We start from the raw sequence: 18,205 nt of genomic DNA on the forward strand, positions 1-18,205 counted from the left end.
TAGGAGTTGATGCTGGCAAGGGTATTGGCGTTGGTAGTGGAGGAGAAGTAGGAGGCGGTATAGGCAGTGGAGGAGGTGGTGGTGGCCATGGAGGTGGAATTGGTGCTGGCAAGGGTGTTGGTGTTGGTAGTGGTTTTGGTAGCGGCGGAGGAGGTGGCGAACGGTAAAATTCTGTTGCTCCATGTAAACAGATACATAAAACAATCGACACCTCATCTAAGCAGATACATAAACAATTTGAATGTTGCTTTTGCGTTCTTATTTTGGTGTTACTCACATATGTTGCAAAAAGACTTCTATAAATTGATTACGTACTGGTGATTACTTTGTATTACCTCTACGTTTAAGCCAATGCAATCCCATTTCTTCTGCACCAAAAAAAAAAAAAAATCCTTGCCATATCTACCTTCATCCGGTTCAATTCCTTGTTGTGCAAAACAAAATCGTTAGTTGAAAGTTAGAATGGTATGCATATTCTTTGTCAATGAAACAATAGAATATGCAGAATTGAAATGCAATTAGAGAGTCAAATGTGTCATCAACTACCAATTTCTAGTATTCGGACTCACCTCAAATTGGAATGTTCTTTCTTCAATGTATGTTATGACATCCATCCTAACAGCCTCTGCTCTTTTACCTATCCAACAATGACAACAGCTTCCTTGAAAGAAACTTTTGTTTGGTGTTATCAACTAATTTGACATCTATATTAGCTTTACATCCTCAATATTGAAAGGTACATGTACAAGGGCTTCTTCACCCACTAAACTGGTAGCAAGGTGTAAAATCTCCCAGTCATCCAACTACGATTGCCAGTAGAATTAAACATACGCTTGATTGTGCAGCACTTCCTCATCAGAAATGGATGTCACAGATTGATCATCAAATCGTAGCCACTTTCCATTGAGAAGGCGGGCATCTGCAGTATAGTGGCCCTTCGAAGGGTCCATACCATGATGAGTTATAGTTGCCACAAGTTCATATCTTCTACCCTGTACCAAAAACATATAAACCACAATCTAATTAAAGAAATACCCATAGGAATTATATATAAACATGTCTGTATGACCCATCGCAATTACTTATATTACTAAATTTCAGCAACTCTTTCGGCAGATTTTTACATCAACTTTATTCTGAGGTCTGAATCATTTCTTCATGATTTTAAAAGAAACCGAGTTGCAATAACGACTGAACTGTATCGTTTATTTCCGTAGTTCTGTTAAAGAGGTCATTCAAGGGTCTGCAAAATGGAAACCTCAATTTAGCAACCAATGCGTGCCTCCCCAGGTCCTAGAGATTCGACGAGAGCAGTATAGGGTACAGCTGCATGAATGTAATTAATTATTTGGATACAAGTGGGGATGTGAGTACAGAGTAATTTGTCTAGTTCAACATTTTTTCTAAAAATGTTTACCATCCAAATAAAGTATCCAACCATTGGAGAAAGACACGCATATGAAAGGTAATACGAATAGCTTTATGCTTCACAATACAACAATGTTAAGCTAAAAGATGTCCTATTCAGGTTTATGGCGGAGATATTTGTGCTATATGCCATTCCTGATACTCATTCCTCGTCTCAAGTGCCGAAATTGGCACTCGCTGCAGTCTATAACTAAGCAGCAACATAAGATATGACAGGGAATGGATCAAGCTAGACTAAGCCCAAAACAGCAAAAAGCTTTTCTCATTCACTGGAGGTTCATTATGTAAGAGACTCTTTAACTCCACAGAAATGGGTAAAAGCTCTATGTTACAGGGAATCATAGAGCACTTCCATGTCATGAGGCAATGAAAAGCACCTTTTCAAGATGCCTTTATATATATAAGGGGGTAAAAGAGTTACATGACGTCAAACAAAAAGGCAAGAAAATCTTTTCAAGAATAATACAGGATATCCACAGAAATGTGAATAAGAACCGCCAAAAAGCCACGAGATGTAACTTGAAAAAAAATTCAGCAAAAGCCACAGTGGTAATAATGCTTCACTACAAAATAATGGAGCAAATAGAAAGTGTACCTTAGAAGTAGAGACAAGCAATTCACGCCCAAGAACAAGCTCCAATGGGAAGTGTATAGGCTTATGCAATTTTGTACTTTTCCGGCCCTCGTAGCTGAATCGCATCAAGTGCAATACCATTATCTTTGAGAGCCCCAGAATTTTAACTGATTTGTTAGCATTAACCACCTCGGCCTGAGACTAATCATGTATCCTCATACAATTAGTACATACTTAAGGATAGTTATCTCCATTCTTTTAGTTGTTTTTTATTTTTAAAAAAATTATAACTACCACTAGAAACCGACTTCTAACAAATGGAAGACATGAAAGACCAGGCAGAAACTATAAGAAGAACAAGCTCTTATATTTTAAAGAAAAAGAGAGGAAAAACTCTTAACTTCATTATTAAACCTAACCAGGCACACCATGGTGTCAAAATACTAGAATCAGTAAAATAAACAGATAAGACAACAGAATGCATCACAATAGATGAGACAAGCATCTGATACAAACAATTTGCTTGCGGCCATAGTGGAAAAGGGGCATCTGTCTAAAGCCAGGGATACAAGGAACAACAACGTTCACATGCAGTACCATACAGATGGGTAGGGGGCACGTATGGACTGTGTTGTTGGTGCAACTGTGCAAGCCAGTATCCGGCACATCTAAGCCCAGAAATGAAGCATCATGTCTATAAATTCCTTTGATATCTGTTCTTCAACCAGCTTTGCTGCCTTCCACTAGACTTTTGGTTCACTTTGTAGTTTTGGTACCACGATATAAGATCAGTATGTGCTGCAACCCATCCATCAATGTGGATGCCAGCAATGACATTGACCTGATCCACTCGCATCAGCCCAGAATCAATGTCAATCAACCCTATCTACCCAAGTTCTTTCTCCATGGTCACCAAGCTCCTCGATCCCCCCCCCCAAAAAAACCTCACTTTTGTGTTCTCTTAATATTTTCCTGCTATTTGTTTTCTTGTAATATGAATCTCTTCCTCTATTCCTCTTTATCCTTTTGTTATCTTTCAGGATGACTCTCTCTTCATTCTACTTGCATTATATTCTCTATCTTGGTTTACTTCTACTCCACAATTTCCCTTCAATTAGTTGTCAATCATCAACTTATCCTGCTCTTCCTTTCATTCTCTCCATTTCTTACTTTCTCAAAGCCTTTCATATTCTTAGCGCCCAGTTGACACAAGTTCATTTCTCTTATTATAACTTATTGGAAAAAGCTCCCAGATTGATTAACTGGGCTTTATTAGCAATTACCTGCTTAAGCCTGTTTTATTTACATCCAGTTACAATTCTCTCAGAAGGAGCCCCGTGACCCTGTATTGCTAGAAATGGATGTGCATCCCGCATCAAGTTGCATCATCTAACAGGCCTGTTTTCATTTGCCGGTGTTACTAAACTTTAAAGTTGCTACTAGTCCTTGTATTTCTAACTGAATGCAGTAAAAGCCTATTAGAACTACAATTTCAAAACAATCACCAATTTCAGACTAGCTTAAACTAAACAACTGACACAAGAACTCCTTGTTTCCTTTTCATTTAGGGTTTTCACCCCACAAACGTTATTCTGGATAGGGATGCAAACAGCGCATAAGAAGAAATATAGCTTCCAGGTTTTAAGTATGAAACAAAATGAGTACTAAAGCCAAATAACTTTCAGTGGACAGAAGTTTCAAACTATTCCTTCATTCTACTAAAACCATGCATATCATGTTTATCATTACACATGGCCAAAGAGACACACCATGATTTAGCATCCCAATCCTATTACTCTGAAGTCCAAATTGTCTAATGTTGATGATGATGCAACCACATTAATATCTTTTTTTTATCCACGGCAAAAGGAAATAAAGCTAAAACCGTAGAAGGTCTAGACCCAATAAATTTCAAGAATTTACCTTTCCAACTGCAGAGGTTCGATAACCTTCAAGGGTCTCTAGAGCAGAAAACAATTTTAGTGCATCTTGTATGGTACAGACAGGATCTGGACAGATATTAAGGTGGAGTAAAAGAAATGGTTGAATAGTAGCTGATGCCTTACTACCTACAAAACCGAGGAGACAAGAATATTATACACGCCAATCTGATAAGCATAAATGTGAAATCCACACAAATAAAAATGCACCAGTGAATATTATGCTGAAGTTAGAAAAGGCATCAACAATTTAAACATTTTTAAGTTAAAAAGTTGGAAATTCAGCGATAATGAGGAATGTACCACAGGGCTTATCATAAAAATTTGTATGAAAAAGACACCCATCATACAAATTCATAAACCGTTTTTCATTTTTTTAGAACATCTTAAGGCGCAAAAAAGGATCCCAACTAACTTATTCTCTTTTAAAACACCCAATCACATAAAAAAGCTTGAAATTCAAATTTACATAGATGGGCATTATCCAAAAAATCTTTACAGACAGTAGGATTCAATCAAGTACGATGGTGAATCCAAAAACACAAAGCAAGAATACTCTAGTTCAGGTACATATTACATAAAGTAGGCTTGGCAAACAAAGATGTCCATTAAACAACATCAGCCACACCCTTTTCAAGCACAGAGGGCTAGATACAAAGTAAATCATGCAGGATTAAGTTCGGGAAATCTGTCTTGCTCAGGCAGGTGGAAGAACTAAGGTTATTTGCGAGTTACTGACTGTTTTAGAACTTTGAATAATATCCTTGAATGGTAAGAAAGAAGAAAAGAATCCAATTGAGATAAGGACTCACCTACAACTGAGATGCAAAATTTTGAAAATGAAGTCCACTGCTACCTGTCTATTTCCAGTGGATATTCTTTTAAACTCGAACGGAAAAAATTAAAGCAAAAATGTTTAAACTCCAAATGCAAAGAGCGCTGAACATGTTTGGATTGTAAATTATTTGAGATAATTTTGTGAAAAAGTACTGTAGCACTTTTTTGATATGATGTATGTAAGATAAAAAGGTGATTGGAAAATGTATTGATGATGCAAGCAAATCAGTGTGTGTAAATAAGGTGTAAATAAAGTAAAATAGAATATTTTTAAAAAAATTTTGACCCCTAAAGTTACTAAGATTATGGTCCAATTTCATTTACTAATCTGATTTTTTTTATACAAAAATCGATCAAAGTTATAGTTCTATTTTCAACTACAGCAAGAAATGAGCAGATATAATATTCAGATTTAAAGTTGTTTTTTAAGGGTAAAAGCAGACAAATCTGACAATGATTACAGAGAGGAGATAATGGGAAATATCTACCAGAAACAGGTTTTTGTCATCAACGATCACAAATTGCTAACCCCAATCTGCCCATGAAGGGATAAAATAAAGAACTTCTCAGTCCCTCATTAGGGATTGGGAACAACATATTTTGTTGCACACAAACATAAAATAATAGTACTAACCATAATAATAAATAATCACTCCAAAAGACCTAGACAATTACATAGATAACATAAAACGCAAAGACCACTTAGCTGGTTGAGGACCATTACCATAATCCCTTTAGTTTTCACTATAACAAAAAAGTATAGTGTGGGCATACCATTCTCAACTTCCATTATCCCTCTTCAGCTGAGCACATCCCACAAACCTGTTTTCTCAGTCCACGAAATTTCCGGACTAAAACTTGCTATAACCATAAGATTTCTGAGCATGTAAAAGCTGGCTTGTCTAGATCAGTATTCCTATTCTTACTTTAACATTGACACGCTCTAATTAAGGATGGCAATCAGATCCTTTGAGCAGTGGAAGAATTCTTCACTCTAATCAAGAAGCCAATGATAATCAAATCCTTTTCAGCAGAAAAGAACTTTTCGCAAAATGATCTCAGAAGAGTATCTATGAGTAGAAAAGAAAGTCACAAGGAATAGGAAACAATAAAGTATCAAGGGAAGTATATTTTTGCATCATGAAGGCTGAAAGAAAAGAAGTCAATCCCCTTGTGATAGTATGAACATAACCAACCTCTTGCCTTCACAACACTTTGAAGTTGACCTCCAAAAATAGCGCTTAATTTTGATGGAACAAAGCTCTGTGTTCTTGTAATTGCAGTTTTGTTCTTTCGACCAACTGTCTCCCAGTGATCATCATCATTATCCTCCTCAACAGATGATACCAAAGAAGTGTTTAAACCATCTCCATTTGAAACTAGTCCATCAAGTTTTAGTAATTCATCATGCATCTGATGCATGACAAAACTAAGAAACTCTTGAGCATCTTCTTGCCTGACAATCCGGAAAGGACAAAACATCAGATTTTATATACACTGAGAACAGGATTGCCATAAAAATCATGTACCCGTGCAAGTGGCAAAATGGATAAATGGTTGATAAATGGTTTTTCTTTAATGGATAGTGGATAAAATTAATCCAATCCAATTATAACCATTTAGTAAATGGATATAAATGGATAGGGTCTAAATTGATAATGGAAAACCATAATCCATCCATTAAACCAGTTAGTAGAGTAGACTAGTACTGTAGTTTTTTTTTTTTGGGTGTGCATACAGATTCTTGTTGTCTGTATTCCGTAGTCCATATTTTGTTGTTCTTGCAAGTTTTTTGGTTCCTGGATGATGTTTCACAATTTTAGTTCATTCCCACACCTCTTTACTGCTTATCCTATTCTTATTAATTAAATTAGGAATTCATCCAAATTGATTACAATGATTGGTTAGAATGTAATCCAATAAATCTAATACAAAATAATGTGATAAGAAAGTTTTGATTCATAGTGCTTAAAGATTATCTCAAGCCGCTACCCAAAAAAAAAGAATGATTTTTTTCCATTTCCATAATCTGTAAAAGATTGGCAATAAAAATTTCATTCTATAGTCAGGATAGGAATTGGAACAAACTATCTTACTAGAAAATTTGAGTGAAAATGAAAAAGATTAAAAAAGAAGAAAAAGGGAAGCAACTGGTTAAGGTTCAAATCCCAAGAATCAATTTTGTGTTTAAATCCCTTTCTTCCTTCCTACTTCTTAAGTTTCACCCTTTTCCTACTAAAAAAAAAAAAAAGCAACTTGAGTTCAAACATTTGATAATGATGAATTTAGTACTTGGAATAGATTTAGGCCCTATTTGGGGTTGCGGTGCTTTTGGTAAACATACACTTTTAGGTGCTAAAAGTACTATCAAGACGTTTGGTGAACATCATCCCATAAAATTAGGAGTGGTGCTTTTGGTGTTAAAAGCACTTTTAGCAAAAGTTTAAATTTGGTGCTTTTAGAGTAGCTTTTGTGATTTAAAAAATAAACATTAAATTTAATCATTTTATCCTATATTATGAACTAAATAAAGAGATAAATACATTTAAAATTTTTAAATTACATATTACCCAATACAATAAGTACTTATTAAACTATGTCTCCAAATAATATATTTAAAAGCACTTGAGCACTTAATAAGTACTTTTATTAAAAATTCTATTGGGAAAGCAATTTTTAATGCAACTCCAAACAGGTCCTTAGTAGAAGACAAAGAACATTTGATTATTAACCAACTAAAGGGAAAAATCTACAATATATATATATATATATATATATATATATATATATATATATATATATATATATATGCAAAGGGAAAAATCTACAATACTGAAGGAAGTACAAGACAATAACAAAAAAGATTCTTCTCAAATTTAAATAACTCGTAGAGGCCAGTTATCAACATTTTGACTATTTGTTTCTAGCTCCACTTCTTTCTTGTGAATTATACAAGTGTTCGGTGATGATGTTCTGTAGTTTTGTGGACCCACAACGATGACGTTATTTGGAAGGAAGAAGTTGTGAGTCATGGGTTTGCGTGCAATCCGTTTGTAGAGTTGGCGGTGGGTGTGACACGAGTTTTCTGTCCGTCTTCCTATTGCATTCTATTTTCTAAATTGAATTATATGGATCAAGTGAATAATCCATGCAAATCCATCTATTTAATTGGTCTAAAATGGTTATCCATTTAAAGTGATCATCCTTTTTTCAGTCATCCAAATCCATTTAAACTTGGTTTATATGGATGGATAAATGGATTTGAATCCATTTTGCCACCTCTAATCCGCACCACAGTGATGTCCTCAAGCATAATTCACATGTGATTCATGACTATAATCATTATCTTTCTCAGGTCTCATTTCCTAATTGTGTTCTCGTTATTCACATCTTTTCCTTCAAATACAAATACAGCTAAGTCTTAGCTAAGGCAAAACCCATTCACAATTAGCATTCACAAACAAATTCCTGCCAGAAAAAGGAAAAGAGCTGCAGTTACAACAACTAAAGCTCAAGCCTGTTAATGCTAAAGAAATTACAGAACAATGAGCCAAAATAGAAAATTCGCACAGAGTGTCGATTCATAGTGACACTACAAATGTTTGTATTTGCCCAGAAAAGTAACTTGTTAGCACTTTTGAAAATTTTCCATATCTAAACAAAAACTGCCATTATTTCTTTCAAAAGTAAGAAACCAAAAAATTAATACATCAAAACATCAATGTTACATGTATGCTAGAGTACAAAGAAAAAAACTATAAAAATATCTCATGTTCATATAATAAAATCTTGAAACCCATGTATAATATGTGTATTCCTCTAAAAAACTTCAATAGTTTTCCTGGTCATAATGTTATAGCTAGTTTTTCACCAAAAAAAAAAAAGAAAGCTGTTTCTAAAATGTCAAAGCTAATTGACCAATTTATTGATGGCAAGTCACAAACTAAAATGAATAAGCATCATGTATAACACATAATGATCAAAGGTTCAGTCTTTTTACAGACGAACTAGGATTACAAGGTTGATATCCTTTAGCTGTTACTAATAGACTGAACTCAGACTATTAGTGAAATATTTCCCTTCACATTGTGACTAAGTAAAAGAACTGACATGATTCTAGCAACCAGAGCAAGACAGAAGAGCCAAAAAGGAGGATCTTCTGGAAAAAAGATAAAACCAAGATCATAAAAACGAGCATTTTAAACAGGAAGAGACCAAATAGAATATGTCCACAAGCCTTGGTCGGCCTGAAAGACAATTAGGAATGTCTGGAGTGAACGCTTTTAAGATGGACTCAAACATGAGAGGGCGAAAAGGCTGACCAGCTTCCAAACCCCCCAACTCTCTTCTTGTGCTTGAATTAAGAGGTATGTCAAAGTCAGAGATAAACTCAACAAATGCACGTAATGCCGGGTAACCAATCTAAGATGGATGGAAAACAAGATGGTGGAAATAAAAGTATTACGCTCAGCGTGTTAAATTCGCTATTCACGATCTTACAGATTATCGCAAAACAAAATCACATTGAGTTTGCATTGTTACCTCAGGTATATCACGACATCTTAGCTCCTGCAATAGTTGAACAAATGGAGAACATGACAGAAGTGCCTGGAGAGTTGCATTCAAGAAGCATAGATTCCCCAGATTGATTAATCCTCGAGGTAGCAATTGCCTAGCAGCTACAGCAGGTCCATTTGAAACCCCGTTAACATTACCCTTGGAACCCGGTTGATCATCCCCTCCTGATACTGAAGAGGTAGACAACTGAGTTGCATTCCCCTGGACATGCTGCTTCAAATTTGAATGGTTAGACAAATTTGATATACTTTCAGAACTAAAAGCTTCCTCTCCTTGACTCGGTTTCGAGTATCCATCACTAATGTATTGGTCAGAATTTACTTTGGAGGTGTTTCCATTTGCTTCCACATTTATGGGACCTAACCTTGTAGGATTTTCCACAATGCAAAGAGGCTTTTCATCATTTTGTTTAGAAACTAACTTCACTGAGGGTAATTCCTTAGAGTAATCAGGCTCTGTCAGCTAAGTGTTAAAAATGCCAACAGATCGTAAAGTTGCAGCATCCAAAGAACCAAATGTAATTTCTATAGTATTTTTTGCAGGCTGTTTTTGCAAGGATTTGATCTCCTCTTCAGTGAATGATCCAAAATTAAACACCTGATCATACAAACAAGAAATATGGATAAGCAAACAAAGGGAAACTGCAGAATATAATACACTTAATCTTCCTTACATTGTTGGTGAAATCTGCAATTAAAACGGCAGGATACTCAGGCAAACTAAGGCATTCCTAAGCTACCCATGGCTCCGGTACAGAAGCAAAAGCATGATGTTCAATCATGTATTTTGATAAACAAATATCTAGCCATCGTGTATAGCCTGTATCAAGGAACTCAAAATAAACACGCAAATTGTTCAAAACTAACAAGCTCATTCCCTTCAAAGCTTCAACATCAATACCATTGCAAAAGGCTGAAGCAAGTAAGATTTCTAATAACAACCCAGGGTTGCTATAATAGAGTGTCAATGGACAGCAGGGTGGAAAATGCTCTCTCAAAATTCAGTTCATTAGTTTCCATTACTTCTTCAATGAAAAGGACAGCGTCATTTGCTGATACTAAAAAACAAACTGAAACTAACCACCAAATATACACTTTGTTACTACGTAAATGCTGACTTCCAGAAAACCTACACTATTGTAGAGATTTAGCATTTCAACTATTGAGCAACTAAGCTAGAGCTCTTTCCAAGAAATGGCACATAGAAAAGAAAATCACATAAGAATTCCATAGAAAAACTTGACACTTCAAGTAGCTTTACTTTTGATGGTACTAAACAACTCAGACAAATCTTACTCTGTTTCCTTAAGAAAGTACTACTGCATTAAGCAGGAACCTTAAAATTAAATAATTGTGATTCCAATTTACCATAAAAAAAGTGATACTGTAGTTGATTCCAATCACAAATTCTCCAACTCATAGGAAACTATCAATCAACACAACAATGTTTGTAATTAACCAAAGCGAGTTGCAATAGCCATCAATGGATAATTTTATTATGCCAAAAGTTTCAAGATTTCTTTTTTGCTTACAAGTTTCAAGATTTGGTTTTTGCTTACAACCCATCACTTTCAGCATTTTCATTTTGTCATACAGTCTACAACAAAATAATTACATCTTCCAAACAGCAGCAGATCATCCAAATAAAAAAACACATGTAAAACAAGCATCTCCCAATATCACGATGGCTTAAGACTCGTCACTTCTTGCAGGTTCTTCAATTTTCCTCCCATTATTTTTCAACGTACAAACCAAAATTTTCCCAATCCATATTGAGCATTATAATTAGCACAAAGTAAAAAGGCTAGCAACTTTAATACCTTCCCTTAATTATTGATAAATCGCTCGAACCACAATTCTAGCAAAAACTAAACTCCAACGAAATAATTCCTCATTATTTAACTCCATTCAAATAATCCCCTAAAAAAAATCAAAACTTTCAACTGAAAATGCCAAAATTGAGGTAAACAAATAGCCAACAGTGCCAAAATTTCTTAATTGCTCAACCATTTCTCCCATTTTCTACTATATCCACGTCAACATAAACTAGAAATCAAGCTTTACCCACACAACCAACAACATAAAAGCAAAATAAATAAAAAAAATAAAAGAGAGAAAAGATCAATGAACTTGGCGATCAGTCATATTGGCAATGTGAGCAGGTCAAGAAGCTCAGACAAAAGTCACAGCTTGACCCATTAAGCTTGAATCGGAGCTGTTTCGGAGAAGACAGTAAGACGAAGTCTAGGGTTTGTTCTCGGACAAGAAGACAGTGCCAGACGTCATCGTTTCTAGGAGACATGAAAAGCTTATAATTAGCGAGAAAGGGCTCACATACGTATAAATGTACATGAATACAGAGAGAGATAGAGAGAGAGAGAGAGCTGGTGTGTGAGTGTGTGTTTCTGAGAGAGAGAGAGAGAGAGAGAGAGAGAGTTTTAGGGTTGTGGGTTTCTGCAAAAATTGAGAAAAGAGGGTCGGAAAGGAATGGGAAAATGTTAAAGGGTAGATAGAGAGAGATGGTGTGTTTACTGTAGTTGGTGATACACTTTTTTTTTTTTTTTAGGTGGAACGCACAAAGTTAAGGAGGGTGAAAGAAAAATGGATTTGAGGCTTTTTTTCACATCAATTGTATGCATCAATTGTTACCATTTGAAAAGAAATGAATGGTGAAGATTTTCGGAAAATTTCAAAAGTGTGGAATTATGAATGTAATTGTTGATGAATATGTGAGTTGAGAAATTAGGAAATTCATAATAAGCTGTCGCATCATACACGAGACAAGTTCGTCTCTTTGATCATATTAATTTTTGTGCTTTGTTATTATTGCTTATAGATTAAATTATTTGATGTGTTTATTTGAATGTTTGCACTTGTTATGCTAATAGTAGTTTTTTTTTTATATATTTTCTAGTGTAACTAAAGGACCTTTGAAGCATTGGATACGCAAAAAAGGAGGTGAATGATGGAGGAAAAAGTGTAGCAATCTTGTCTTTGTTAATAGGGCTCATTTTAAATTTTCTATTCATGTAAGCAGACAAAAATACTTGACTTTTCATTTAGGTACAACTTGATAAAGAGGTGTTGAAAATATGGGGAAGAGTGGAAGTAATTGTGTGTAAATATATGGTTGTAAAATGAAGGTGGTACAATCATGATAATGAGAGTAGAAATGACAAATTTCAATTATAGAAAGGGATCTTTAGAAACTTTATTCACATTTTGTGCTATTTAATAGGAAGCACAATTATTTTATGTAAAGTAGTAGAAATCCAAAACTCATTTGTCTCTATGAATTCTATTCCACTTTCCATTTTCATTGTTAATTGTTTCAAAGAATAATGTTTAAGTTATGCCAAATATCTAATTACTCTTTGAATGATCTGCACATTTGAGATTGGCTTCATTCATTCCCAAGCCTAATTAATGGACTACTAGGAGGGATTCACCGTGTAATGCACAGTAGATAAATGCCCAATTATACTCATTTAGTTTACAAATTATTATAAATGTGAATGACAAACAAAATATTCAAAGTTGTGTTCTTAAAAAGTATATAATTAGTTTAAAATTATTAAAAATATAAAGTTCAGAAGATGAAAATTATAATACAATACCTTTAAAAGATACAATAGAGCATGAGAAAGACATGATAAGGACATATACTATTGACCATTGACCCAACATACAAATTATATTTTGGTATCCTCAATATTTACAAATGAAATCTCATACTTAAAAGCAACTATATTAACATATTTGCATTACTCGATATAATTCCAAACTCATTCTTCAAATATTCTTATCTTTTGAGTTTTGAGGAAAGCAACCTCAAAACTTCTATACACTTTTGCTGCCAGAGCAATTTTACAACATTATGGGATAAGGCCAATCAAAAGGAAAAAAAAAATCCTGCAAGAAGCACCAAAGATATATATCATAAAGGAACCTTTTTATTTATTTATTTATTTTGGTACATTGGAAGAGATCATAACCTCTTAAATAGAAACAAAATAATGATATGCAACTCCTAACACATCCATTTCTAACAAATCTCGCATCTCTCGAGAACTTATAACCTGGATGGATCAAATGCTACATTTGGCCATCCAATGTACACATTGATTGCGCTCCCCCCAAATATGGCTCAGCTAGCGGTCCCAACTTCTTTGCTTCAACTCTCAAATGTGAATATAACCACAATTTACAAAAATCACAAAAAAACATACAACCACAATTTATCCCCTCTGTCCACTCCGACTAAAGGTACTATAACTACAATTTTCTTCTTCTACAAGAAACATAAATTAATAAAGCTAATACAAAACAGTAGCAATTAAAAAGCTGTAAATATAGCAAGTAGGACAAATATGCTAGGGACCAGCATCGCTTTCTTGGACTCGGGATCTGTTGAAACTAAAACAAATATAGCAAAGGCCATCCTCATTTCATCAGATTCTATAACAACCAATTTAACAAATTTCACATTTTCTTTTCTGCTTTGCTCCAAATGTTTACTTTGCAACCCCACAAACACAAAATCATTTTTTTTCTATTTTTTTCACTTGAGGAAAAAGGCTTAGAGAAAACAGCAGATTGAAAAATAACAGATAGAAACATTAAGTAAACAAATAAACAGAGTAAAGAAAATACAGGGAAAAAAGTAGTTAAGCAAAGCAAACAAAAGCAAGAATTACAAGAGATGAGGGAAAACCACGAAAGAGAATGAAAGCAAAGTTTCAATTTTTGGACTTGCAATATCACAAAAGATAAACAGATTAGATAGCCCAAAAATATCTTTGAGAGGAAAAAATCATAAAAGAACTTTCTCAAATTTGTTAAATGCATTTTGGAAAAAAAATTAAGATTCCAATATGGCAAAAATCCCAAAAAAATTAGGCACAAGATGGAAACAGAATGCTCAATTTGTATTTTTTAAAATGATAACCAAATAGAATACACGTTATTAAAGGGAAAAATTTTATAGAACCTGATGCTGGAAGAAATTTTCAATTTTTTGCACCTACAACATATGTATACAAATTAATACACAAAAATTAGACTACTAAACCCCACAAAAAAACCAAAAGGCTAGAGAAGTACTGAGAAAGAAGAAGAAATTACAATGCAAAAAAATCATGCGTCGCACACAACATCCGTTCACAGCCATTTTACATGACTCAATTAGGTTGAAAATCCATGTTTTTCTTTTAATCTGCTTATTTTTCTTGTCATCTTCTACTTTTGATCAGGAGAAAGATTTGAAAAAACCAACAATAAAAAAAAGCATAGCAAACTTTACCATAATAGCTATATTATTAACCTTTCACATCATCGTTTTGCTATTTTAACTTCGTTATCTTTTGTTCTAACCCCTAAGTAACTTTTTATTATTGATTTTTTTTCTTCAACAACTGTGATAGCAAAAGCTAACCAAACTTCTCAATCAAGTGTTAGAACATGCTTGAACATAATCACAAGCATGGAAGTGGAAGATAAAGACAACTAAATCACTTAGCTTTCCCCTTAATGCTTTGCTAATTCTCTCTCTTTAGTTAGAAAATTACACAAAGAACTTGCATGCATAACCAATAATAAAACAAAATGTTTCCATAGTTTACGATCAATGCCAAAGTAATGCAATAGTTTCATTAGAAATGATTTGACCTTTTTGTATTTGACAAAAATTTAAAGACTATGATTCTTTGTGAGCCTTAGCCCATGTTATTCTTAAGCACATTTATTTTGTTATCGCTATGTCACCTTAAGCTGAATCACAATTTTCATTCTCAAGGTGAATTGTGAAAAATCTTTTGTCAATTAAAAGAAAGTCACCACCAGAAAAATAACAATACCTAACCATCTAAAATGCAAATGAGTGAAACTCTTTTATTACTAGAAGTACTAAAAGCATATTTAAGAAAATAATAGAAGACAAAACGCTTAAATCCAAACAACACTTCTGCCTTATAGAAAGGGAAAATTCCACCATTCATTTCACAAGCACAAAATGAGATTTATCATTAATTTTTTGAAGTCAAGCATATCCCATGAAATTATCATCAAAGTCAAGCCCCTCTAGGCTATAAACAATTCCAATCAACAACTTACATATTGAAAGGTAAACCTATTAAGGACAAAAAATCTCACTTCTAGTTTTTAAAAAGGAGTTAAAGATTAAAAAAATAAAGCAAGATTTGCCCCAGTGGAATAAACCACTGATTATTAGCAAGCATCATATGCAAAGCATTATTTATTGTCTTCATTCAAATGAATTCATTGAAATTAACAGATATGCAACTTGGTAAACTAAAATCGAACACCCAAGTATTAGCAAATACATGAATGTCAATGGTTTTAATAATCTATGCACAAGTTGAGACTTGAAAATTTAGAAGAGTAGAGTCCTATTTCATATCACTTAGACCATATTTAACATAATACCAAAAGCATATAATTAAATACAAATTCCTGATAATACATTGTTGCAATGGACAAACAAAACACATACATGTTGTAAAAGGCCCCCAATTTCTTGATAACTATTAAAGAACAAAAAGTATGACAGAAAGTACCTTAACTAACTGCCGAATGTTAGATAACAAATCATAATGTTTCGCAGCTTAGTATAGAGAACCTGACAATGCATACTGAATTAGGTAAATTGGAAAAAAGAGCAAAAACTATTTCTTGATAACTATTAAAGAACAAAAAGTATGATGGAAAGTACCTTAACTAACTGCCGAATGTTAGATAACAAATCATAATGTTCCGAAGCTTAGTATAGAGAACCTGACAATGCATATTGAATTAGGTAAATTAGAAAAAAAAGATAAAAAAAAGGTAAAATCATCTATTGAATGTATGTGATAAATGAGGTGGAAAGAAAAAGCCACCTTAAAATGCAATAATACATATTAGTGTATAACACAAATATTTGTTAGGGACATTCAACAAAATAAAGATCAGTTAAAAAAAGGATTAAACTTGGTTGTCCAGACTCCTCGAGCCCATGGTCAAAAGCGAGAAATTCAGGAGAGAACTTTAGCAAAAATATTTCTTTGGAGGAAAATCACATATACCGGGCAACCAAACCATGGAAAATAAAGGCCTAAACAAAAGAACAGGAGAAATACACCCACTTTATCACCTCATGTGCACTGATGTTAGAGGTGGAAAAAAGGAAGCCTACCATAACCTCTGTGCAGATGAATTAGTAAGCGTTACTGGCCAAATGATGATACAGAGAATACTATAAAATAGAGGAAACTACCTTCAGAAATTTTAGAGGCTTTATCACATAACAATCTCCACTTTTTTTTTTTTAAAACTACAATAGAAGAAGAGATAACATAAGCATATATAGCTCTCCTTTTTTATTAGCAAGTGAAGACCATGAGAAGAGGAAGAGGAAATTCATAGATAGAGGAACAAAGCCTTTCGGTTGAAAGTCAAGAAAGTGGGTTAGAGTGGACAATTTTTTTTCCCAATTTTAGCTACTATATAACAAATTAATGGTTTTAGCATTCTATCAAACATTTGATAAATAAAATATGATTGTATCATTACAGTACTTTAGAACAAAAAAGGGGGAAAAAACAAGAAGAAAAAAAAAGCAACCCTACGTGCAAAAAAACACAAAAGGGACAGACCCATGAAATACACAAATGAGTCCCAACATCTAGTGAGGATTTATAAATTTTCAATATAAAAGGCTCAAGAAAACATGTTAGAAAACTAAACTTTCCAAGACACAACTAAGAGGATAAACACTTCATGATAACCAAAATTGAAACTTACATCTAATAGGTCATAAAAACAAATAAATAAATGAAAAAAAAATCCAAAGCAATCTCTTTTGTAGAGAAAAAAAATAAAGAAAAGCAGAGTATAAACTGTAATCACATATAAGCGAATAGAAGAAGGCTTGCTCAAAATATTCACCAATATTATGCAAAACAGGCTGAGAATAATGTTGATCCATACTACCACATTATTAGTTTTTTAAGAGAAGCAAAGAAAATTCCAAATTTTGGACCTGCAACATCACAAAAATATACAAATTATATAATCAAACATGGGCAAAAAACTTTTTAAATCCACCAGAAAGAACTTACTCAAATTTGTTAAATGCATAAAAGATGGAAATAAGGCAAGAGTAAGGGGAGGATACAGCAAAAATAAGTCTTTTTTTTTTATAGAAAATAACCATATAGAACTTACCTTTAAAAAAAGGGGAAAAACTTAGAAAAAAGCATGAGAATGGCAGAGGTAATCTGCAAATTTCGTAACTGCGACATCAAAACATCACAAAAAGAGAAAAAAAGGAAATTAAAAATGAAAGGGAAAAAAACACAAAAACCTAGAGAAGCTTTGGAAAAAGAAGGAAAAAGAGATTTTGAACTGAAGCAAAAAAACCCAACCAGATCTTTGGTTTTGTTGTTGTCGATAAGAGAAAACGAAGGATAAGAGAGGAAAAAGGATTTCAAAAGAGGGGAAAAACTTACAAAATAGCATGACGACGATGGAGAAAATCTCCAAATTTCATACTTGCAACATCACAATATCACAAAAGAAAAAAAAAATTAGACATCTAAACTCGCAAAAAAGGGGAAAAGAAAAACATTAGAGAAGCTCTGGAAAGAGGGAGGAAGAGATTTTGAAGTAAAAAATACCCACCATATCTTTGGTTTTTGCTATTGTCGATCGGAAAATGGAAGGATAAGAGAGGGAAAATGACATCCTTAGTGATAAAGAACAGGAACAACAAGAGATGAAGAGGGCTTTCTAGGTGAGAGAGACGGACATTGAAAGAAGGAGAGGAGGAAAGGTATTCTTCTGAGTTTTGA

At 33.7% G+C, this 18,205-nt stretch overlaps 1 protein-coding gene and 1 long non-coding RNA gene across 2 annotated transcripts; both read right to left on the reverse strand.

Annotated features, from left to right (window-relative positions):
- Positions 1-556: 556 nt before the first annotated feature.
- Positions 557-10,922, reverse strand: LOC113740400 (ubiquitin carboxyl-terminal hydrolase 24-like). Its single transcript, XM_072046583.1, has 8 exons — positions 10,889-10,922; positions 10,097-10,269; positions 9,322-9,819; positions 9,017-9,201; positions 5,976-6,235; positions 3,926-4,071; positions 2,024-2,203; positions 557-992 (listed from the first exon to the last, which is right to left on the reverse strand). Exons 1-8 carry the CDS (start codon positions 10,920-10,922, stop codon positions 822-824), a joined length of 1,647 nt encoding a protein of 548 aa, XP_071902684.1. The 3' UTR covers positions 557-821.
- Positions 10,923-13,289: 2,367 nt separating this feature from the next.
- Positions 13,290-17,903, reverse strand: LOC140023829 (uncharacterized). Its single transcript, XR_011827844.1, has 2 exons — positions 16,087-17,903; positions 13,290-15,993 (listed from the first exon to the last, which is right to left on the reverse strand). It is a non-coding gene; the product is annotated as an uncharacterized lncRNA (long non-coding RNA).
- Between the last annotated feature and the right edge of the window lie 302 nt (positions 17,904-18,205).

Source organism: Coffea arabica, chromosome 1c, assembly GCF_036785885.1.
Source record: "Coffea arabica cultivar ET-39 chromosome 1c, Coffea Arabica ET-39 HiFi, whole genome shotgun sequence".
In the NCBI taxonomy this organism is placed as follows: Eukaryota; Viridiplantae; Streptophyta; class Magnoliopsida; order Gentianales; family Rubiaceae; genus Coffea; species Coffea arabica.